Source organism: Podarcis melisellensis (assembly GCF_964234715.1).
Source record: "Podarcis melisellensis genome assembly, chromosome: 4".
In the NCBI taxonomy this organism is placed as follows: Eukaryota; Metazoa; Chordata; class Lepidosauria; order Squamata; family Lacertidae; genus Podarcis; species Podarcis melisellensis.
Genome location: NC_138531.1, coordinates 40,913,881 through 40,939,228, shown reverse-complemented (window position 1 = coordinate 40,939,228; position 25,348 = coordinate 40,913,881). Strand labels below are relative to the sequence as shown.

Below are 25,348 nucleotides of genomic sequence, written 5' to 3'. Positions count from 1 at the left end.
CTCTTGTGTTTTATAATGTGAGGGCAGCAATGTAGAATGTAGATGTAGAATGATGTCTTGCTTCTCCTCCTCTACATGATACGCTTCCAACTCTGCCATCTTTTCTGCCTAGCGTCACATGAAAGGAGGCAGAAGAGAAGGGGGAGACAGACAGATCTGTACACCTGTCACAGAAGGGTTACTTTTCTTCACTTGTGCACCCTCTAGTTTTTATTCCCCACCATATCCTAAACAGACTCTATAAGGTGGTGCCAAAAAATCTGCACTCCTATAGAATTCTGATAAACAGCAGATGGTGTGTTTGGGGTGGGCGACATGGGTACTAATCACTTTAATGTTTTAATATTTAATGGCCACAAATACGTGACATTCTCATGACTTGCTACCTGTTGCTACTTTCCCCTTTTTCATAATGTATTGACCAGGGAACTAACAATGTGTCTGTGACTAGTAAGCACATTTAAACAACCAACACCACTAGTTATTGATGAAAACTTAGCAATATACACACCATGGCCTCATAAAACATGTTCTGCATATATCCTACTTTATACTCTCAGTTCACGGGGGGAAATAATCCTTGTCAAAAGACATGTTTTTCAATGTATGCAATCAATTTCTTCTTTATGTACCTTAGGAATGTATTGATACTGGCTGGTGGGAAGGAGAACTCAACGGCAGAAGAGGAGTATTTCCTGATAACTTTGTTAAATTACTTATTTCTGACTTTGAAAAAGAGGTAGGATCTGTTTGCCCTTTATCACTGAGAATTTTATGAACCTGTGTCTTTTGTTTGGAACATGCTAGTTATAATAAAATATTGAAAAGCTGAAACTCACCTAAAATGTTTTTGGGGATAAATGTTTGTTTATGGACGGCAACGTGTTTGTGTAGCTTGAAATTGCATTGTGTAGCTTTTTCAACTTGCGGTGTAAGCTGAATTGAAAAACTAGCTTCAGCAAGATTGTTCTAAAAGCCCGTATTCTATTTGCACAGAATCGGGCATTGTTGCATCCAATGTCTGTGCTTGAGCAGAACAGACTCCACTAGCAAACACGACTTCTTCCTCTCCTCCCTGCTGCAGACCCCAGTGTGCCCCCCAAATGTGCTCCAGAGGGTAGAATTCTCCAGACCAGATTTGGGGGGAACACTGAGGAGAAGAGGAAGGGGAAGTCCTGTTGCAAATGCAGAAGTCTGCCTGCACAGCACTGGACTCCATCCAGTTATTCATGTGAATAAATGACTGGTGATTGTGCTTTAATTTGCTGGATTTCTTGTTCCTTCAGAAGAGTCTTAAATTGAATGAGAATATTGGGCCAATTAGCTCAGTATTGCCTTCACAGACTGGCAGTGGCTCTCCAGCTCTCCAGCCCAACATGGAGGAATCAGGGATTGAACCTTGGACTTTCTGTGAATGAAGCGTGTTCTCTACATTCCCCATGTTAATGGGTGATCAAAAATGTTAGTAAAGCTTACTACAGAAATATAAAACCCATTAAATCTACCCTTATGTACCTACAGAAAATTTAGTGTACAAATACACTGCAGGGCATTATAACTTAAAATTTGGTGTTCATATTAGATCAAAAATTTCACTCTAAAACATCAACATTGAATACTAAAGCAACACAGTGTCATACGTGTTTCAATCACAAAAGTCCTCTTTACTGTGGTAGATATATTTTCCAAATATAGATATATATCTGAAGAAGTGATCTCCATTCAACAAATGCTATGGTAAATGGTTCGACTTTAAGGTTCCTCAAGGCTTTTTGTTTTTTCAGTACTTTCCTGTAATTAATCTACTTTGGTTTCAGGAAACAAAGTATAACTGCAGAGAAGTAACTTCCTGCTTAACAAAGTCTTTGTACACTAAGCAAATATGGGCATAACGGCAAATAGTCACATATAATTTCCATAGAGTAGCAGCTAGTCCTTACTAAATTATGATGGCTGTCTCCTCTCTCACTATGTTCATAAATTGCATTTATCTGCTGTGTTGCTGAAAGGCTTTACAAACATATATTTTTTTAGTTATTTGAATGATTTTATGTTCTGTCTGGTTCAAATTCTTTTTAGCAACCTGGTTATCATTTCCTTTTTATTTTAGAGACCTAAGAAACCACCACCTCCATCAGCTCCTGCCTTCAAACAAGGATCAGGTAATGCACTGTTGCTATAGAATAAGCATCAGTAAATATCCCTTACAGACAGTGCATCCACTTTTCTGTCTCTTAATGGAAGCTCTCAGTATCACTTTATCCACCATGCCATTTAAAAATTGTTAAATTGCAGGTACTGTCTTGGCAGCAACAGACTGCTTCTGAAATCCCAGGGTTGCTCATGTCAGTGATCATTCTTGGAATAAGAAAGCCTAGCCAAATACCAGTCCCATTTGGTGAAGAATTGGTAACATTGTACCAAATTAAAGAAGGCAGGGAAGATTGGTATACTTATTAATATGGTGTTTATGTATCAATTCATAATAATTCATTTTAAAGTGTTATTAGATCATTACCACTTTGAAAAAGACATAAGGTAAAGGTAAAGGTACCCCTGCCCGTACGGGCCAGTCTTGACAGACTCTGGGGTTGTGCGCCCATCTCACTTAAGAGGCCAGGGGCCAGCGCTGTCCGGAGACACTTCCGGGTCACGTGGCCAGCGTGACATCGCTGCTCTGGCGAGCCAGAGCCGCACACGGAAACGCCGTTTACCTTCCCGCTGGTAAGCGGTCCCTATTTATCTACTTGCACCCGGAGGTGCTTTCGAACTGCTAGGTTGGCAGTTCGAAAGACATAGAAGACCTTTAATTTTATGACTGAGTAATTATCAGACAATCTTCCCAAAACCATTCTATAGCAGTAACATGCATTTGCCATCTAGTGGTTGTTTAAAAAAAGCACTATGATTATCTTCCATATTATATTATATTCACAATTGAAGTAAAAGCCATTTGTTTTTGAGATGCATCCTCTCAATATTTAATATTTCTGAAACTGGCAGACTGGCAGGCAGTGAAGGTGACTGACCACAGTTTTATGTACTAATGGTGTGCCGGGGGAGGGGGGACATCTTACATGTTGTCCCATTTGCCCAAGCAAGTAATAATTGCCTTTGGAAAGGCAACTGTGTGGCATACTACATACCTCCATGCATATTTTTTCCTACACACAGCTCTCTTTCTTCCACCTTTGTTTATTTGTTCATTCATTCCTTTGTCACATTTATAGCCTGCTTTTCTTCCATCATGGGAGTCAATGCATCATACATATGGTTGGCAAGCAATGCCTGTCCAGGCACTGACCAAACCTTCAGATGCTTCGTTCACCATGTGACTTCAGACCATAGCCCTGGCTTACTGTTCCTTAAAGGAAACAGAATTACAACGGGAACTCCCATGTGAAAGAGTCCTAAGTATAAATTCTCTCTCTCTCTCTCTCTCTCTCTCTCTCTCTCTCTCTCTCTCTGTGTGTGTGTGTGTGTGAGAGAGAGAGAGAGAGAGAGAGAGAGAGAGAGATGGTAGTCATTCTGCAGTGCAAACACTGCAGAAACAAACCCTATATACATTTGTCATGAAGCAATTGCCTTAGCGAACCTAAATAAATAAATGCATATTCCAAATTCTTGATTTCCTTTCTAAACAATTACATTTAATTTTTTTATAGCTACGACAGACAGAAAACATGAAATCAAAAAGGTACCTCCTGAAAGACCAGAATGTCTTCCTCATCGAACAGAAGAGAAAGGTAAGAAGCATTACTTCTGAGAGAAAAGTCCATCTTATATTTTAGTAAATGCTATGGTCCTTGGAGACTGGTGGTTCTCCCCTGCTTAAATCAGTTCTCCCAGCAACCCCCAGTTGGGAGGAACACAATATGATATTCTGTCAGTCTGAGGCCTAGAAGAATTACCATCCCACCAGCTCTCCTCAGATATTCTCCCCCAAGCAAGTGGGAACAGCAGCATCAGCAGCAGAATCAAAGGACAGTTCCACAGAGCTCCCTCTCTGGCTGGACTTTCCCTTTCCTTCTCTTCCTGAAAGAGTGACCTTTTCCTGATGATTTGCAAGTTCTAAGGACTTTCATTTGCAAAATGGGGTTTTCCTCATTCCCCATCCCCCTCCCAAAAAAATTGGCTCTGGGGAGGGATTGGGAGAAACTCCAGAACTGCACACTGTGGAGGGAGCAAATCGTTCCATCTGAATGCTTGTGCAGACTGAACTTTTGTAATAATGTGACACTGAATTCCACCCATTGGTGGAACACATGTTTGCAGCATGTTTGCAGTAATTTGTATTCATTTGTTTTCGGTGTTGTAAGTGGCCCATAGAAAAACAATTTGTTTAGGTTTGAGAAATTTTCTACACTTCATTACTTTACAGTAAATAAAAGTATGTGTTTTATTAGCGTCACAATAAAGACGATGTAAGATATTTTTTCTATTGGGTTTTGCCCATAGCTGTAACTTCCATAAGTGAGAGAGTTTTGCTTTAAAATGTCTTCATTCTTTTGGGGGGAAATTGATTTAAAGAAAGACCAGAGAGAGAGCAAAAGCTGTTAGATTTACAGAAGCCTTCTGTTCCTGCTATACCACCGAAGAAACCTCGACCACCCAAAACAAACTCTTTGAACAGACCTGGTACGTTGCCTCCAAGAAGACCAGAAAGACCAATTGTGCCTCTGACCCATACAAGGTATTTGATGGATCAGTTCTTTAAAAGAAATCAGTGGATGATAAAACATATTTATGATGAAATCTTGTTGATACTTGCACCTTGTTAAGTCTCTTTGAAGTACACATAATGTGTACTTTGAAGTGCAAAATGGACATAATAAATGATTATTTTGATTTATATTACTATTTTAAAATCTGTTTAAAAAAATAGGAGTGGTTGGCCTCCAGTTAGGTATTGCATTTGCCACCTACAACATAATGTAGCAATTTCATTTGATTTTATAAAGGACTGGCTGATCTTCCATCTTGATTGCATAAATTCTCTGATGGGGCCCTCTAGTGGTACCCCATGCAGTGGTGAACCTTGGGTCTCAAATTTCAGCAGCACCCTGTGCAACACCAAAATCCAGAACACACACAGAGAGCAGCTCTCACCTTCCATACACTACGCCCAGTGTGACTGAACCACTAATGCTTTCCTAAATTCACCTCTGTCCTATGACCCTGAGGTTTGGTTAGTGACTGAACAATAGTATGGCAGGTCCTGCCCTGTGGAGCATCTTACCAGTAGAGCTTCAGCAGGAACCATCCTTCCCTTCCTTCAGTTGTAATTTGAAAACTCTATTTTTTAGATTGGCCTTTACAACATGATGTTTTCTTTTAACCAATCGGCATTTATTAATATTTATTGAGTGGACAGGCAGAGTCCCCCCAACCCAAGACGACTCCTGAATGGAATAATGACTCAAGACAACGTGCTATGGGATTAAAATTGGCCACAACTGTATTAAGTTTCAGATGTAGAGAGACCTTGGCTCAGGCATTGGGCGTTTACCTTCCCAGTCCCCAGCCAAGGATCCACCCTCTGTTGTGTGGGCAGGGCGGTCCCTCCCCCTACCTGGCCGATCCCCTGGCAACGCTTCCCCAGGCGGGATTGGGCGATTGGCTGAGGTGGGTGGAGACCTCCAGGTATCCAGCCTGGGGAGGGCGAAACCAACCCATACCACCAGGAGCAGCATGGGATCCTGGGCGCTGCACGTGACCACGCAAAAGGCACCCCCCATTTGATGTGGGGAGCGGTCATTGGTGTTTTTAATGATCTTTTATGGATCTCTTGTTGATTTAATCCTTATATGTTGTACTTGCCCCGCTGTATTTTTTTTTTATGAAAGTGCTGATTTGTAAATAAGTAAATTAAATTGTGGTATGACAATGGCTTTCCATCATCAAGCAAAACCATAGATTAGACTTCTTAGTAACTTCCACTATTTATGAAATACAGTGGAACCTTGGGTTGTGAACATGATCCGTGCAGGAGGCACGTTCGCAACCCACAGCGCCGTGTCTGCGCACATGCGGGTCGCGATTTGGTGCTTCTGTGCATGTGCAAAGTTCGATTTAGTGCTTCTGCTCATGCATGAGCGTCAAAACCCAGAAGTAACCCGTTCTGGTACTTCCAGGTTTGGCGTGGTGCGCAACCCAAAATCGCGTAACCTGAAGCGTCTGTAATCCAAGATACCACTGTAGTGCAAAATAATTATTTTTTTTGAACGATGAAAAGCTCCAGTTTTCAGCAGCCCTTCACAAGTCCACTTTTGGTACTCATCTGCCATGCAAAGTCACAAAACACCCACTCTGAAACTGTCACCGGAAAGCCATTAGTTATTAAGCGTCTCAGTGAGGGAGCCAATCCTACTGAAGGAGCTGCAGCCAAAGCTTGAATTGGCAGGGGTGTGGGGCTTAACCCCATTATCACAGCTTGACGCTTCATAACTTTATCACTTAATGGGTCTGCAACACATTCTGCCTTTCTTCATATCACTTACTGTTTTCATACACAAATTGTTATTTTTAAAATTGCTGATCAGAAGGTATCCTTTCAGATTTTCTTCATCTCAAGATGCAGTTAACATTTGAGAAATTGTTTAGGACACTAGTGTGTCTAAAATAGGCCCTTTTGACAGGTGTTAAAGAGAAACAAGATAAGGTTAATCCTAGCAGCATGTCGGTTTACAAGCGATGGCTCCCTCGGACAGCTCACTGTGACCCAGGAGCTGCGCATGAGGAATTCTTCTTTCCCTCAGTTTGCAAGATACAAGCAATTACTGTTAACAGGCAGTCCCAGTAAATATATCTCTCGTTTTTGACTGCAGGAATGATATCCCAAAAGTAGATCTAGCAAGCTGTACATCGTCCAGCACCTTAGAAAAGGATTCCACAGAAAGGAGCAATGACATCGGTAAGTTGAGGTGCTTTTTATACTGGACCTACCTCCTAAATATACATTACCTTTCAGTATTAATTTTATCATACAGTACTATTTAAATTTCCAGTAAATGTATCATGTTATTTTTTAAAAAATACATATCCAAAAATTTAGAAGAAAATGGATGCAAAATATTTTCAGTGCTTGGAACCTTTTGTGTGATTGCAGATCATTTTGTTGTGAAGGTTTTGGAAAGCTAATTTAAAAAAAATACCTGAAATGGTTGCTGCTGTTTGTAAAATGAGTTGTAGATGTCTGTTGTAGTTAAGAATTTGATCAGATTACCTGACACTCTTGAGATTCAACTACGCAACCTACTCTGAGAAAACTAAAGATTAATTACAGTTTTCCCCCATCACAAATTTGAACACAAAATGTATGTTCTGAATTGGTGGGGTTTCAGTCTTCTGACTGCTGGAAAACAAGGTGTTCTGACTGTGGTCATATATCTGTAGGCATAGCCAGTGTCATTTTCAGATGGAAATATTTCAATGTCATCTGCTTCAGTCACTCAGTTCAGTAACAACTGTGCTGCAGCAGACATGTTTTTATAAGAGGCAGTCTTTGTATCCTAAATTGTAAGCATTACTACATTTCATTGGTAGCATGCAGTGTTATTTTTATGTTGTGGTTTCTTCATAGAGCACATATTGATTAAATGTTGTACTGCAGTAGCTAATCTTCCTTCTCTCCAGACTTGGCAGTTTTGCACTTGTTTGCAACTGCTATGCTATCTTTTAAAACCGAGTTTTTTTTAAATAATTAGGCTGCAATCCTATGCATACTCACTAGGAAGCAAGTACCATTAAACTTAGTAGGACTTAATTCCAAGTAAACATGTTTTTGTTGCTCTCAATCTTTTGTCTGTTTTTGTGCAGTGTGGAATCTCTAGTAGCAAGCTGGTTGTTTAGTTCATAGAATGTGCTTTTCCAACCAAACACTTGACTGAGAATAGCAAAGCAAGGTGTCTGTAATGATAAGTGACTTACAAGTAAGGTGCATGAATTTTTAAATTGGCAGATTTATTACATTAGTTCATTGCTGGTTTTTGCACAGTGCCTAGAAATTTCATGTGCTTTTATAAATAATAATATGTAAGCTTTCTAATTTTAGGTAACAGTAAGTGCCAACAGAATGCAGAATGTTTTCTGCTTTTGTAAGCCTTCTATTATTTGTAGGATTGAAACGTTAGTGTTAAAAGCTAACTCTCATTATGTTCTAATACTATTAGAAAAATACTCTAATAAGCAAAATAGTAATAAAGAGTCAGCTGACAGTTGTGGAATAGCTACTAGTTTTAGAAAGTCTAAACAGCCAGTTACAAACACTAGAATAGTCTGAGAACTACTACTTTATACTTATTGTCACATATTTTCCTTTTGCTAGGAAGATTATAATCAAAGCGCAAGCTTCCATTATTTTTGTAGGCATAAATGAGGGTCACAGGGGCAAATTGTTTGCAACAGCAAAACAGAATTCCTCAATAAATAATTGTTAATCCTGAATTACAATATTTTATTTTTATAAGGCTTTTGATGACAGATAAACATAATTAAGAATATAAATAGCTGTATACTGAGGCACAGAATTAAATAACTAAAGAATTAAAGCAACACACAGTTCTGTTATCATACTAGAAAATGAATACTGTGAAAAGTGAATCGATTAAAATATTTGTGGGTAGTGCTAGACCTTTAGTGAACATGATGGAGGACAGAAATACTTAAGATTTATATACTCAAATTGATTCGGGACAGATGAAATAAAAGTGAACATGTGTGTGAGGTGAGAGATGTTCTCACAATTGCCTTGGCCATTTACATAGTGATAACCCAACAAGAAGAGGGTGAAATTCAGCTGCTACCTTTATAGGGTAATTTGAACACAGTTTGGACCAGAAATAATAGCTGTTGGCAAGTTTGTTTTGTAAAAGAAAACAAAAATCACATCACATTATCATGAAGGGAAATAGCATAGCATTGTGGTATTCTGCAATCGACTTGGACAGGGAAGCATTTTGTTTAACATCTTGAAGAGCTGTCGTCCCATCTGGGTTTACCATGACCAACTAACATCAGTGACTCTGTCTTAACCTTCTCTGCTGACTGCTAAGTTCTGGTCATCATTTGTGTGAACATGGTTACCCAGAGGATAAATATGTTTGATGTAATTTTCTTGGCGTGAAGACTTAGGGTATTTATATCTAATAGGGTTGGGTTACTAAAGCAGTGAATGGTGGATAGATTTTATTTGTTGTTGTTCTGATTTAAATATTTGTATGTAAGATATGTTCCAGCTGTATCTGTGGCTCACACTTCCTTCTTTTTTTTAAAAAAGTTTGTTAGTCTTAACTGTTAAGTGTGTCTTTAGAAATCTATTCCCTTTACTCCTCACACCTTTTTTTCTTTTCTCTTCTTTTTCTACATTTCCAGTGATGCCTTTCTTTTCCTTTCCACTCACATTTCTTCAAGCTTTCCCCATTTACATCCCTTTACCATGGGTAATTCTTCTTCACTTGATGATGGTAAGGCTTTTTCACCTTCTGTCTGTCCTGTCATTATTTTTCCTGAAAATGAGTGGTATATTCTTACCATTCTCCTGACATCCTGTTGTATGCTGTGCTGTTGCAGATATTATTATTATTATTATTATTATTATTATTATTATTATTATTATTATTTCTATACCACCCTTTATCCTAGGATCACAGAGTGGTTTAAAATATAAAAACACAAACTACATAACAAAGTCAAATGTCAAAGAAAACAACAATTACCAGACTTTTAGAAGACATCTGAAGGCAGCCCTGTTTAGGGAAGCTTTTAATGTTTGATGCATTACTGTATTTTAATATTTTGTTGGAAGCCACCCAGAGTTGCTAGGGAAGTCCAGCCAGATGGGCGGGGTATAAATAATAAATTACTACTACTACTACTATTAAGTAACAAACTAAAACAATACCCCTACAACAGTTTAAAAGGCCATAGCTTGTTTAATTAGCCAGAGGCCTGGGAGAAGAGGAATATTTTTGTTTAAAGAAGGTGCCAGGCAAGCCTCCCTCTGGAGAGCATTCCACAAATGCGGAGCCATGGCAGAAAAGGCCCATTCTCATGCTGCCCCCCTCTAGATCCCCTGTGGAGGAGGCACACAAAGAAGGGCCTCAGATGACGATAACAGGATCTGGGTCAGTTTATATGCTGAGAGGTGGTCCTTGAGGTATTGATGTCCTGAGCTGTTTAAGGCTTCATAGGTCAAAACCAGCACTCTGAATTGGGCCCAGAAATTAAGTGGCAGCCAGTGCAGTCAAGCCAGGATTGGCATTATATGTTCAAACCATCTTCCCCCAGTGAACAACCTGACCACTGAATTCTGCAGCAGCTGAAGTTTCCAAACCATATTCAAAGGCAGCCCTACATATAACACAGTTCAGTAATATAACCTAGAGGTTACCAGAGCATAGATGGCTATCTAGTTTGGAAGATGAAGAGGTGTTGCATATTTTTCAATTTTAATGCCTCTGCAAATATTTTATTGGTTTATGCATTTCCATTATGCATACAGTGTCAAATCATTTGTTGTGAAATGGTTTGCCCACCTACAGTTTTAACACATATGTTTTTGGAGCATCACTGTAAGTTAAATCAGTAGCATGGTTAAAATACCTCAATCTCACCTTTACTCTAAAATAAATGCATGCAACTTGGACCAGTACAGCATTTAATTCCTTTTGCGGGGGGGGGGGAGGGATGCTCAATGCACATACAAAGATTCTATTAATGGGAGTGTTCTCTCCTGCTATAATTTTAATTTGATGTTTTCAGGCCCTGTAGAATGAACCAACTTGAAAGGTTATTCATGCCTTATGTGCCCTAATTTCCAGAGAAGGTGCATGAATTTTGTGCAGATTAAAGAAATGCCAAAACCTAGGAAGGTGCTTCTAAGTTCATTGTGTCAAGAGAAGGATTATTTTGCTCACATTTGTAGACGGAATGTGAGCAAAACACATGAAGCATGCTCAAAATTAGGGAATAATGGGAAATAGTGCTCAGTTTTTAGTATGGTGGTTCTACATTACAATTTCCATGGAATTGCATTAGAGTGAATTTGTTAATTGTATGTCTGTAATGGGCACATGTTTCAGAAATTATTTTTCTCTAGCATAAGAAACTACCAATCAAGTCCTTAAGGCTGAAGTACAAAATAGGTTTTTGATCCCTATTTTTCAGATGTAAAATGAAGTAAATATGCATTCCTTTTAAGTTTGTGTATGAAGCTTGTGAACACCCGAGACTTGCTTTGTAGTTATAATTATGAATAACAATTGCTTGAACTATTACCTTGTTTTGAGGCCAGTTTTGTTAAATGTAAGTGAAGTTTATAATCGTAGTGGTGTTTAAAAAAAATAAATTAAAATGACCTCCCATTTTCTATTTTTAGGGAGAGGGTGAGCGAGTAGTGATATTATCCAGTGGCATATGTTGTTGTGTCACATCATGCTCCCTGAAGTGAATGAAATTTAGCACAATGTGCTGGTATATCAATAATAAAGCCACAGTTCTATAACACAACAAGCAGCAAAATGTGAATCGCACGTAAGAATGTGGAACAAAAGCCCTAGCACAATAATCAGGAAAACAAATGTAATATTACCCACGTTTGAATTCAGCTGTAGTTACACATACGTAAATCCATTTAAAACTGACTCCTCCTACGTCACAACTGAGGAGAAGTAATTGGGACTACTCCAATGACTCCTAAGATAGAGAGTCCTATTAGTGATGTGCAGACCTTGCCTTCTCTGTCAGGCAGTCTCTAAGAACACTTTTTCTACTAGCATTTAACAGGGATACTCAATAAACGCAAATGGGTGAAGCATGTCCCCACAACTAATTATACCTTACTTTTATGAACAAGGATGGGGCTAAAGAATCATGGGCAGGGCTTACTACATATAGGCAGTGCTTTTTTCTGGGGGGTACGCAGGGGTAAGCATACCCCTAAACAGTTTGTGAATCTAAGTTTGGCCTCACTGAGGGACAGTATTTCAATATGAGTAGGAAAATGAGAGTACCCCTAAACATTTTTTTTAGAAAAAATAGGACTGTACAGTGGTAACTTGGGTTACATATGCTTCAGGTTACAGACACTTCAGGTTACAGACTCCGCTAACCCAGAAATAGTACCTCAAAGTAAGAACTTTGCTTCAGGATAAGAACAGAAATTGTGCTCCAGCGGTGCGGCGGCAGCGGGAAGCCCCATTAGCTAAATTGATGCTTCAGGTTAAGAACAGTTTCAGGTTAAGAACGGACCTCCGGAACAAATTAAGTACTTAACTTGAAGTACCACTGTATATAGGAGAACCTTGCAGGGCCAGACATCAGCTGGAAATGTCAGAATTTCCTACTAATGAGATCAGGAGGCAGAGAAAGCTACTAATCCTATGTTCCCATGCAACTAGTGACTGTCCACAGAGAGAATCATTTGGTAGAGAAGGGCAGCCTGTGTTGTTGTTGTTGTTTTCTGCTGCTGCTGCTGTTTTGTGGAAGGGGAGCTGGCTTATGGCAGGGGCAGAAAGAGGTTATCGAACTACAGCGGAGGAAATGTGCAAAGTTTAACTTTCATTTGCTTTTAGCATTTACTGACAGCAAGACATGAACCTGTAACCCTTTCCTACGTGTGACTTGCATGACCTTCACTGTGTCCCTGCTGATGTAACTTGATTGCACACTTCCAAAGCAGATTATGTACTGCTCAAAAAAAAAGTATTAATAGGAGTGATGAAGAAAGATATACTAGTATGTGGATAAGCTAGTGTTCAGTACTCGTGTCATTGAGTTCTTTCCAACTTACTATCAGCAGTTAACTATTTGAGAAAAGCTGCTTGGCATAACAAATGAAAGTAAAATATGTGGGTTGGACCCATAGTCAGTGAGTGGAAGTCATGCAGAAGGACTCCCCCCCCCCCATGGTGTCCTTCTGTGCCCCTCTAGTTTCTTCTGAAGCTCCATTAAGAAAGGTTGTCTGGGGACTCAGAGCTGCAGGGCGGAAGCCCCATAGCACGAATAGCCTTCCACTCATGCAATTCTGGATCCAGCCCGTTATGAGCTAATCTTTGCTGTCCCATTTCTGTATATGAGCATTCTATAGAGACCGAAAAGAAACCAAGAGGTCAGAATTAAGCTTGCTGTGACTTGTTTTACTCAGCTGCCAAATTGATCAAGTTTGACAATACTAAATACTTTATTTGTGTATTTTTTATGGAAATAAATTTTGCTTTGGATCATAAATTCACACTACACTCTTGGGCATCACAAACCTAATAGGAAGCTCTCGGTACATTATTGTATCATCTTATCTCTGTAAGGATCAACTTGCAACTTCATACTCTGTCAAATACTGACTGACAGCATGTGTAACATTTCACTTTGGTAAGGACAGCCTGCATCCTTCAGGACCTAAAGGAACGATTAGAAGAAGACCTTTTAGGAGTCAAAGGGAGCAGTTGCTTGCAGGCTGAGGGAAGCAAATTGCCTGGATACTTCACTCTTGAAGGCGGGGCCTTTGCAAAGTGATGCTACCAACTCTTGTAGACTCTTTTAAAAAACACAAAATAAAGAAAATAAAGCAATTTTAAAATTTAAGTATGCATTCTGATTAATTTGGCTTATTAAATTGTTGCCAGCTAAGATTATTATTGTCATTACTATTACTTGTGAAAATGCTATTAAATTATTCACTGACCCTAAGTACAGTATTGGATATTAAACTGTCTTTGTTTGTTTGTTTGTTTGTTTGTTTGTTTGTTTACTGCATATCATGCCCTTTAATATGTTTTAAAGTAGGGTTGTATTTTTTTTCTTGATTTTACTGTGTTATCTTTTAATAAATGCATTGAGGGGTGGGGTTTTTTTTTCTACTTACAATTAAGCAGTAAATAAATTTTATGAAATAAGAAAACAAACAAACAAATATCCATACTCCGAAGGAACACAAGCCTTAAGAGGAACAGTTGAAGGAGCTGGGTATGTTTAGCATGGGAAAGAGGAGATTGAAAGGAGATGCAAATATCTAAATGGCTGTCACATGGAAGTGGGAACAAGCTTGTTTTCTTCTGCTCTGGAGGGTAGGACTCAAGGCAATGGCTTCAAGTTACAAGAAAGGAGATTCCGACTAAACATTAGGAAGAACCTTTTTGACCATTGGAGCTTTTTGACAGTGGAATGGACTCCCTTGGAAACATAGGAGCCACCTGCCAGGCGCCAAGGTCCCTTCGCCAAACCAATAAAATATTTGATGGGGCTGGTTGCCCCCCCCCCAGTTGATGGGCATTGCCATTGTGATCAATTATGCGGGACAAGACTTACCTATCTCCCCCCCCAATATTTTATTCAAGTTGGCACTCCTGCTTGGGAGGTGGTGGACTCTCCTTTTTTTGGAGGTTTTTAAGCAGAAGTTGGATGGCCCATCTGTGATAGATGCTTTAGTTGAGATTCCTGCATTGGTTGAACTAGATGACCCTCAGGGTCCTTCCAGCTCTACAATCCTATGATTCTATGATTGCTTTTGAAAGTATAGTTGGATATAAAGCAAAGGTGCATAGGTTACTTCAATCTTAATGGGATGAAATCAAATGAGGATGAACTATAACTTCAATCAACTCCAAGTATGGGCTATGCTGGCTGAGACTGATGGGAATTCAAGTCCAATGGCCTCTGGAGGGCCACGGGTCCCCCACTTGTGCTCTGTAGGAAAATTCAGAGTCCAGTTGATGCCAGCCAGCCAGCCCCGCCTGTTACCCTTCTCTAAGAAAGATTGGGTTTCTCACTGACTGTACATGATGTGTTCAATGTCCTTTCTTGCTGGGGATTATGGAGCTTCTGCGTTAACCCCATGATCTCTGGTAGCAAAACCGATGTACCTTTTAAAATATCTAAACACATTTTAACCACTTAGTTTTCAGTTATTTTCAGCTATTGTTGTTTTAAATGCTAGCTAGCCTGAGTATGTTTTAAATAAAAAATTCATATAAATGTGCATAAAACAATCCTGGATCAAGAATCTTTTTACAAAGGGGTTCTGCTGGGAAACCTGGATTTGACAGAATGGAAATACAGAAATACAATGTAATATGTGAATGTAGTTTAAATATCTCATTTGTCATCTTCTTGAGTTGACTCCATGATTTGACAGTGTCTAATGTGTACGCATATATATATTCATGTTTTTAAGATCTGGAAGGTTTTGATTCCGTAATACCAGTTGCTGAGAAGCTCAGTCACCCAACAACTACTAGACCAAAAGCTACTGGCAGAAGACCTCCTTCACAATCATTCACATCTGTAAGTATCCTCTATGAACTGGATATTTAAGAACATAGGACACTGAGTCAGACAATTTCCTGTATTGTCTATAATGGCAGGCAGTGACTTTGCGGGGTTTCAGACAGGGATATTTGCTGCACTACATTGGAGGTATCAGGGATTGAACCTATGGCCCTTCTTTATCACACCTATTGTAGTTTTAAAATCTCATTTGTTTCCTTCTTGAGTGACTTGGTAATTTTGACAGTGTGTGGTATATAGATATATATTTTCATGTTTTTAAGATTATCCAATTCCTTAAGTGGTTTAACCCTGGGAGGCAGGAGGAAGTACTCAGTATTTGCTTGACTCACATCTACTTACAATAAGGTTTCTTTCTTTGTCAGTGTCGCTGTTAGATTTCTTGCAGCATACCTATAATTTCTCTCTCTCTTTTGGTCTCTTCTTTAGCTTAATTGCAAACACGCAATCATGCTTTGATGCTTGTTTGCAAATGTTCTTTGGATTGGAGCCACACACAAAAAAGAGTGGAAAGAAAGTATTTGCTAAATCCATTTGCGCCTAGGCAAGGATTCACACAGTTCAATGCCCATTTCATCAGCAGTTCTTATGCCTCTCTTTGTGCAGGAGGTTTCACAAAAACAGTAAAATATATTTTGTGCAATGCTCTTATCATGAGGTGTAAAAACATGCCTTCTGCCTCAGGAAGATGCCTTCCATCATAGAGTAGCCCTTTTGGATCCAACTTTGCAGGTGCAATGCATATGGAGAAATTTCCAACATACTAATTTGGATTACTAAATTAATAGGGAAGGTATTAAGAGACTCCGAGAACCTCATTTCCCTGAATAAGGAGAGGCCTCTCTCATCTTTGGCCCCATTTGCACCAAAGTTGCTTGGGAAGAGGGATTGGTTGTTAAACCACTCTGGGAATTGTAGCTATGTGATGGGAATGGGGTTTCTTAACAATTCTCGGCACCCTTAACAAACTACAATATCCAGGATTCTTTGTGGGAAGCCAGGACTCTTGAAAGTGGTATGATACTGCTTTAAATGTAGAGTGCAGACGAGGCCTCTATTGGAATATTCTGCCACCTGCTATCCCATCCCCTTTCACCATTGTGAAGCTTGCTGCCACTGCTACCACCCCTTGGGCACAGAGGAAGGGGATAACAGGAGTGGAGTGTGACCAGAATCAAGGCAAGGGAACCCTGCTTAGTTCTTACTCCATACTTTTCAAATGCTTCTGTAAAGTGTGGTCCACAGTAGATTAGTAGTATACACATTTTGTATCAGGGATTAGGTCTACCAATGCTTCTGTCTCGTTGAAAGTTAGTCTGTTACATTTAAGTATTTGTGGAAAGAAAATACTTCTGTGTTTCCACAGTCTTCACTTTCAAGTCCTGACTTCTTTGATTCTCCAAGTCCTGAAGATGAAAAGGAGGAACATGTTTCTCTTCCGCACAAAGTAGCTGAACCATTAAAGAAAGCAAAGACTGTTACAATATCGCTAGTAAGTGATTTAGGTTGTTTGTATCAATAGTAAGGGCTGCTGTTTGTGGTTGCTAATGTAATTATGGTGTCGCTGTTTTGGGGCACAGGTAAGTACAGTGTAATATGTCCATTAATATGCACAATCTGATTTGTATGGTCTTTCCACTTCAAAGTTGGGGTGCATGATCTCCTGATTTCCACAGTTATTCCCCCTTCCGAAAAGTATGAAAGGAAAATCAACATGACATGTACACACAGATCACACACAGTTTGATGTGTTTGCTGATAAATCCATATGATCATAAGTACAATTCCATGTTCCACCACATACAAGCTATTGCTAGGAAGTCAGACATCTGAGCAATTCCATGGTGACTTGTCCAGAGAATTTAATGTCTAGGCAATGATTTGAGCAACGTCTCTCATTTTTCAAACTTAGTTTTCTGCCTCCAGTGCCTTTCCAATGGGGGCAAGTATAGCCCCATATAGCAAACCAAATTATGTCTTCTAAAATGTTTGAGGACAGAGTTCTTTCGCTTGTGCAGACATTTATTCATTCTCATTTCAGACTTTTAGAATGCAATCCTATACCTGCCTATTCAGAACTAAGTCCCACTGAGTTCAGTTGGGCTTATTCCCAGAAAAGTTGCTATAGGATTGCAGTCATACACATGCTACATTATAGGAGGTATTATAAGACACATTTAGCAGCTAGACTTCTTTTGTTGTAGAAATTCCATTTCCTTCCATAACCTTAAACTCTTTAGGTTCTAAAGAACCCAAAGGCTTAAATAATAGGAACAGAGGAAGCTGTCATTCCAAAGCAAAGGCAGACATGAGTCTTGTGGGATCTACTTTGATGGATCTCGGGCTTCTAGTAAAAACAGTCAGAGCCAGGCTCAAAAGATACACACTTAGAAGTCAAGAATTCTGTTCCCAAGGATTTGTTTTTGAGTACCAGAACATAACCCTTTCACACAGAAATCTGCTCCTGGTTATCCCCACCGTCACCACCTACAGTTGTCTTAATTTCATCTCTATCCTTTTTGTGGCAGGGTTTGTATCATTTTGTTGTTGCTGTTATACTAACAGTTGGAGTCAAAAATCCTTGATGACCTGTTTTGAATTCACTAGAGATCTACCAATAGAGCCCTATCTACCCATCCCTGCCCTATACTGGTTAGACTATTTGTCCCCACTTTCCCTGATCCCACCTACTACCTGAAATTATTTTAACTAAACATTCTAATGATTGAATCCAAGTCCTTCTGCTTGCAAAACATGTTCTCTGCCACTGAGTTGTGATCTCTCTCTGTACGGTTATTATATAACCGTATAATGGTGGTTTTAGCACTTCTGCATTCAGAGCCAAATTATTGATTAGTTACATTTTATATTTAAAAAGAAGAAACAAAACAGCCAAGTGCTATTACATAATTTTGAATTATTTCATTTCACAGGAGAAATTCTTGTTTGTGCGAGTGGGCCCTGTTGTCTTTTGCATATTTCCCCCACACACATCCTGACCCAGTTTCTGGTGACATTTTTCATTGGTCAGTAATAGCAATTCAGAATGAAATTTGCCCAGCAGCATTCCCATGGGTGACAGCTCCTGGCAGGCTCCCGTCAGCATGATGTTAAGATCAATTTGGAAAGATGTGTTTGAGAAGCTATGCTATTTACATTGTGGTCAATTCTTATGGAACATCTGGACAGGATTTCTTCAGCATAGCTGGGCAGAAGAGGAGGAAAAAAACATAGGATACTGGAGCTCCTTTTCTTGTTAGCATTCTAATGTTTGGGTGTGGTATTGTCGTTTTTTTATAGGTATCTGATAACAAAGCTTCACTGCCTGCCAAGCCAGGAGGCTTAACAAGTGGAAGTACTCTTCCATCTTCATTATCATCCTCATCTGCACTTCATCCAGTTTCAGCAGGAACAACAGGTCATAGGTCAAATTCCCCATCTTTGTTCAGCAGTGAAGGAAAGCCAAAGACTGACCAATCCAGCCAAGGTGAAGCAGCTTTGGATGAGTTAAGAACACAAGTGAAGGAGCTGCGAACTATCATTGAAACAATGAAAGACCAGCAGAAGTGAGTGTTACTGTATCGCTGGAGGGTGTAGACTACCCCCTTTCCATACACTACCCCAAGTGAGCCAGATCCCTTTGTGTCCATTAATAACTTTTTATGTGTTTGCATGATTTGTCTTTTTCTTTGGAATGTCCTTCCTCAACTTGGCGCCTTCCCGGTGCTTTGGACTACACCCATCAGCTCCAGCCAACATAACCATGCCAGCAATGGCTGGTGGGAGTTGTAGACCAGAACATCTGGAGGGCACTAGGTTGGAGAAGGCTGGTTTACAGATAGATGAAAATGTATGAACGATTGTTTTAGAGCTTCTGTATTCAGAGCAAACTGATTAGTTATGGTGGAGAACTTTTTTGCATTTTTCAGTTCTTTTAGCGTGACTTATTTTTAAAAATGCCATGTTTTCGTTTACCTAGAGAGGCTGCTGACTAATCTTCCCCAAATTATTTTTAAAGATGGGTAACATCCCTATTATACTTACCTATCTTACATCATGCTATATTTTCCTCAAGATGCTGCTACTTTGAGGACACTAATTCATACCACGATGAATTCTGCTGGTATTAGTCATTTTAGAGGATTTTATGCTGTCTGGTAATCTCTGTTTTCAATAGGGTTTATTCTTATTCTTCTTTTGCCATGCCTGAAAACAGGAGATACTTTTCAGTTTTTCCAGGACAGCAATTCTGCTGAGCTGAGTTAGGTACCACATATTATACGAAAAGGAGTGGGACTTTAATCACACCTACCTTCCTAAGCAGCTGCCTGCTGTTCCTATTCACTTCCTATTTTGCTTTTTCTAGAAAAGAGATTAAACAATTGCTGTCTGAATTAGATGAAGAAAAGAAGATCCGGCTACGATTACAGGTACTTGTATCATATGTGGCCTTAGACAACTTTATAGAAAGAGAACAATTTTCATGGAAAATAAAAATAGAAGATAAAAACTCCTAATGCAAATATAATCCTGCTAATATTTAATCTGTTTAAGTTGGTTGAAATGAAACAAATACAAAAACATGTGAAACTGTAAGAATTTTGTTTGTTTTACTGATGGTAGTTTAGCATTTATTTTGTGTTGCAACTTATCCTGGAAGGAAGGGCAGGCTATAAATCTTTTAAATAATAAACAAAACATGATATTTCCTACCTGCCCGCCCCCTGCTCAATATTAAGATGTTTTGCAGTATCCAAGACCTGAAATAATACTATCCACAAAGCATTTTGATTTCCAGAAACAGTAAAAAAATCAATATAGTAACTATGGTTTATTATAAATGGGGTGAATAAGTGACCATAATGCTGGGAAATGTGTATTAATCCTTTCTGCTCACACTTGTCTTCTTCCTCACAAGTTGCTGTTTGTTCAAAGATTTGACCAGTTGTGTAAGTGCATGCATGTGCAGTATCACATGCCTCCATATCTCAAAATGAAATACTGCATATTAGTCTACGTATGCTAAACATTTAGTGCTTTTCTGAAAAGTGCACAATCATTGTGAAAAGTTGAGCTGTGTTGCTGTGCTAATATTAAAGCGGGAAACTGGTAAGCCCTGTTTGGGCATTCAGATTACTTGCGTGTAAACAGCTGTATGAAGGGGAGAGCTGCTAAGCCCTGCTCTCCTCCACTATATCATCATCATCCCTTTTATAGTCCTCCACAAGTTTGATGGATCGTGGTTTGACCTTTTTAGTGAAGGGGAGTTCCACATTGTAACAAAAACTTCCTACAGAAATAATTTCTAAGGCCTTCTTTGAGAAGCAATGGGGAAGTTCTGACCCTACAGAAGCTGTTGGATTCAGCCCAGCTCGCATGAGCAAGTTATAGTTAATGTGAGTTCAATAGCATATGGAAAGCCACAGGTTCCTCATCCCTGCTCTAGACTATAACATTCAGAGCTGCCTTCTTGGCAGAGAGACACATGACCAATATAGTTAGATGCTATGGAGGAAATCCAAGGATTGGCCAAACACAAAGGTTTTCAAATCAAACTGTTAATAATATTGATGTTCTGCAGCTGCCTGTAAAGTGCATATTGTGCTCTGTTGAATAGCTGATGCTTGTAGAAGCTCGTAAGCAGGGTATCAAAGTGGAAGCCTCTGAACACAGAGGTCTCATTTAGATATCATGACTGAAACCTAAAGGTCCATCTTCCATGGATCTGTCTAACCCAGCTTTTGGCAACCTGCTACTATCCAAATGCTTTTGTCTACAACTCCCATCAGCCCTAGGCTGCAGTTGGGATCTGTAGTCCAAAACATTTGAAGGGCACTGAGTTGCTGAAGGCTAATCTAACTTTAATTAGAAGAAGAAAAAGGGGGAGGGATAGCCATTATGACACCCTTCTGTTAATGAATTAATATAAATGCATAATTTACTCATTTACCTACTTACTTTAATTTGCTGTGAACCTCCCACTCATCAAATTCATTGCAGAATCCAGAGTTCTAATAATAAACTTTCTCTTTCTCTATTCCTTCTGTACCAGTCATTATTTTAAGAACCTCTCTAACCTATACTCAAAGAGCAATCCAAACTCCCTATTGACATGGTTTGGAAGTGGGAGAGTTGTGCCTCCACTAACCCGGCCAGACTCTACTGGCGGCTCAGTGAAGGACCATTTTTCTACCCGCCCCCCACCGCCACCTTCCACCTGGCCATCATGAGAGGTGTTGCTCACAAGTGCAGCAGTGGCTGTTCTTCTGCCAATCAGGGGGTTGGATTTCAAGACTTAGTCATCTTGGGCTTTTTACAGAATTCTCCATCACATTATGCTTTCCCTTATTGGTTCCATCCTTTCCACGTAGGATTTTCTGAGCTGTATACAGTATTCTGAATGGGGACAGCAACATGCTTTGTATGAATATAATGACAGTATGGTACTAGCGGTGTTATTTTCTAAGTAATTTCTGACATTGACTTAAAGAAGATACAGTATGCTGCCACTGCCTAGCTAGAAGGATTTATTAGGCATTGGGCAATGTTAACATTTGATTCAAAAGCTAATTGCGTGGAAATGGTTTAAACTGGAACTTTTTGTCTTCTATAGATGGAAGTTAATGATATAAAGAAAGCTCTTCAATCAAAGTGAATTCTGGATAGGTGGAATGTTGTATTATTCATCGTGACAGAGACTTTTATGCCCCAGACAAAATAACTTTGTGCCAAATGATTAAAGATCTGCCTACACCCCTTTGTTTGAACAACTAGCACAAGAGTTTTAATAGCACAACACAAATTCCAGCGAAGAGGAGGAATTTCCATGTGGCTTGGTTATCGCACCGTTGTGACTGAAATTCTTCTTACTGTGCTAAAATCTTCTCTACTTCAAGTTCACAGGCAATTGAAAACTCAGGCAGTTTAGTTCATAGTGGTACTATTTTAATGATGTTTTCCATAAGTAAAATCTACTTCAGGTTTATCAGTTTACAGGTTTTATGATTTTGACTTTTTAAATTGTCTTTTGTCACACAGATTCTTAAAATGTTTGTATTGCATATAGCCAGAAATGAATGTTGATATCTGGGTGAGGAGTCCTTTATTTGTTTCTCTCTCTCTCTCTCTCTCTCTCTCTCTCTCTCTCTCTCTCACTCTCACTCTCACTCTCTCTCACTTTCTCTTGCTCTTGCTCTTGCTCTTGCTCTTGCTCTTGCTCTCTTGCTTCACATAGAACAGCTTTATGTGTTGTTTTAAATACGATTACATATGCAATCTTTTGTCCAAAAATTATCTACAAGATGAATCTTAAGTTTGTGTACAAATAGTGTATTTAAAAGGAAAAAAATGAAGATAAATTGGTCTTTGCAATGATTTGTGCCTTCTTTTGCCAAACACTGATTGGAGCTGGTTGTAGACCAGGTCTTAGAAATGTAGCTATCACAATGAGGCCTGACAGTCCACTAGAGGTCACTCTTTCAGTATTTTAGCTGCTTGCTCCTAAGAGAACATGTTTGGGGGTTTTCCGTTTTTTGTTTTTGCTAAGGTGGTATAATGACCACAGCATGTTGAAGCTGCTTTCTTTCAACAACTGTGGCTTATTCAACTGAGAATTCACTGCTGCTTGATTTCATTCGAACTTTAAACACTTGCTTTCATCTCTAGGTTTGCACATCTTGGGTGAACAGAATATGCATAATCTAAGAGCAAAAATGAATAAAATATAAAACAACAAGAGAGAGTTGTATTATTTCATGCACAGATATTGTGCAATATTAACCCGGTGTTTAATATCAATTGCTACATCTATTGTGAACTTCGTAATGTGGGGAAATGGTGTGATTTTTGTATAATGGCATCCTAGAAGCTGGGCTTTCTTTCCTAGGGTTACAGAAAAGCAGTATTTAACTCATCTATTTATAGATAGTGAGAACCTCAGATTTCAAGGTAAATTGAGTGTATGTGCACATGTGCACAATCTAAAAATAGTTCATGACAAAAACTGTAATTTCCTATTTTAATAATAGATTGCATTATGAATACAATCCTATGTGTGTCTCCTCAGATGTAAATCCAATTCAATGAAAATTATTCCCAGATAAGAGTGCATAGGACTGCAGCCTCACACTTACTAAGAGAGTAGCCCCATTGAATTTAGTGAGACCTACTTTTGAGAAAACACACATAGGATTGGTTTGTGTGTTTCCTTGTACAATTAAGGTATTTGTGCTGCTGAAACATCCACTTGTTGCTGTCCAGTGGTGTTTTGGCTCTGCTCTGTGGTCAGAGCTATGAAGTTTACATTAAATATCACACGGTGACTCTGTTTATCATATCACATGACCATTTAGCATTCTCCTCTCCCCCACCTTAGGAATTCAGAGTTGTTTGTTTGACTTCTAGTTTGATTTTAATTGGCTTGAAAGCTTCCAACCTGATGGTAATCTCTGTAAAGATTTCTATAGTTCAGTTCCAGGAAGATGGAACAGCAGGTTTTAGATTTAGCGATGCATCAGAATCCTTGTGTTAATCATGTCTATTTCTTACTTACTACTTAACTTTAACACAATCACTAATTGAACATTTTTCACTGTGATACCTCTATGATTTTAAAGCTGCATTACGATCTCTGTATTCAGAAAACCAAACCCATTTTGATCAATATATTTCCATCGTGCTTTAAGCATGAGGAAATTTTGTGAAATCAACTCCTTGATCGTCACAACAGCCATGTGTTCTAAGAGGTTGGTAGTATTCTTTACTATTTTACAGAATAAACTATTGCCCAGCCCTAAGACTAGCTAGTGCTTGAGATATTGTGCTGTAACAAATGCACCAATGCAGTGCTACATGATTTAGCATTGCAGTAAAATACAAGCCAGCTCAAAGTGTTTAGGAATGGACAGAAGGCAAATAGAAGCATGCCAAAAGTCTGGGTTTCAGCATGTGGTCACGACACCTCTTCAGTGGCATGCTATTTTGAATGTTTTACAGGAAACAGGTGCTTTTAACATGCACATGTGTCTATGTTGAGGATGTCCCATGTGTACCAAACTGGGGCAAGTAAATGAATATGCAAAGTTGCCATGAGACAGAGCTTCTCAAAGCCACTTGTAGAAAATGGATTCATATAGAAGCCGCTTCCATGTGGTTGCATTGCACGTTGCTCTGGTAACAACTGATGAGAAAAACCCCATGTCAGTTGAAACATTTGGTTCCTTTTCCTGCTACCATCACTTTTTTTGGGGGGGAGGGGCTGAGGATGTACATCTATATACAAAGGTTACCAATTGAAGGCCGGACCTGATCGTCTCAATGTGTGGCACCCACACAACAGTGGTAGCATATTAATTAGACCTATGGATGATATAGGCTCTTGTTTCCAACCAGGTCTTTATAGATCTCTTGTAGTTTTCTAGCAATAAGAATTTATAGCTACTAACTTAAAAATTAAGAATTTGACAGGCAAACAAGTAATGCTTCTAAATTTACAGATATTTGAAACTTGAGATTGTAGGATAGCATAGTGGATTTCTGATTTCACTCACCTGGAAAACTAACTTTGAATAATTACAGTATGGGTTCAAACACAGGGCCGTGTTACAGTATTTTTTTGTGGGGAGTGGGACAGAGGGACCTATCTTAATTCAGCATTGTCTGACCTGAAATCAGGTTCTCTATTTCCCCTCCTTCTTTCTCCCCTTCCAGTTGCAATGGTACATTGTCATTTTATAAAACTGTATTGAGGAGTCCAACGTATTGTGTGATTTGTAAAATAAGATTAAATGAGATTTTGTGGAAATACCTTGTTTAAAGCTTTGTTGTTCTTGGAAAGATGAATTATTGCTTATTCTGCATTATAGTTACAAAATAGGAAGCCTTTTTCAAAGAAATTACACTTCCAGTGCTTTAAAAGAAATGACCAATTATTCATTTACAGCCATTGTTATAATGTAGCTATGCCAGAAATATTTATTTTTCTCATCAAAGCAAATAGAAAGGAACACCCTGCAAATTCATCTTGAACTGAAGGTGTCTACTTTTGTTGGAATTGCGATGAATTGCC

The 25,348-nt window shown here is 39.0% G+C and overlaps 1 protein-coding gene across 4 annotated transcripts in view; it reads left to right on the top strand.

Annotated features, from left to right (window-relative positions):
• Positions 1-25,084, top strand: part of SH3KBP1 (SH3 domain containing kinase binding protein 1) — a 139,761-nt gene extending 114,677 nt beyond the window's left edge. For all 4 annotated transcript variants that reach the window (XM_081909203.1, XM_081909205.1, XM_081909204.1 and 1 more), the window contains 10 exons: positions 638-739; positions 2,111-2,162; positions 3,666-3,746; positions 4,531-4,693; positions 6,828-6,913; positions 15,170-15,279; positions 16,649-16,774; positions 18,583-18,848; positions 19,649-19,712; positions 21,896-25,084. In XM_081909203.1, the coding sequence (XP_081765329.1) occupies positions 638-739; positions 2,111-2,162; positions 3,666-3,746; positions 4,531-4,693; positions 6,828-6,913; positions 15,170-15,279; positions 16,649-16,774; positions 18,583-18,848; positions 19,649-19,712; positions 21,896-21,937 (1,092 nt within the window). In that variant the 3' untranslated portion in view covers positions 21,938-25,084. The remainder of the gene's footprint in view (positions 1-637; positions 740-2,110; positions 2,163-3,665; positions 3,747-4,530; positions 4,694-6,827; positions 6,914-15,169; positions 15,280-16,648; positions 16,775-18,582; positions 18,849-19,648; positions 19,713-21,895) is intronic.
• The last annotated feature ends 264 nt before the right edge of the window (positions 25,085-25,348 follow it).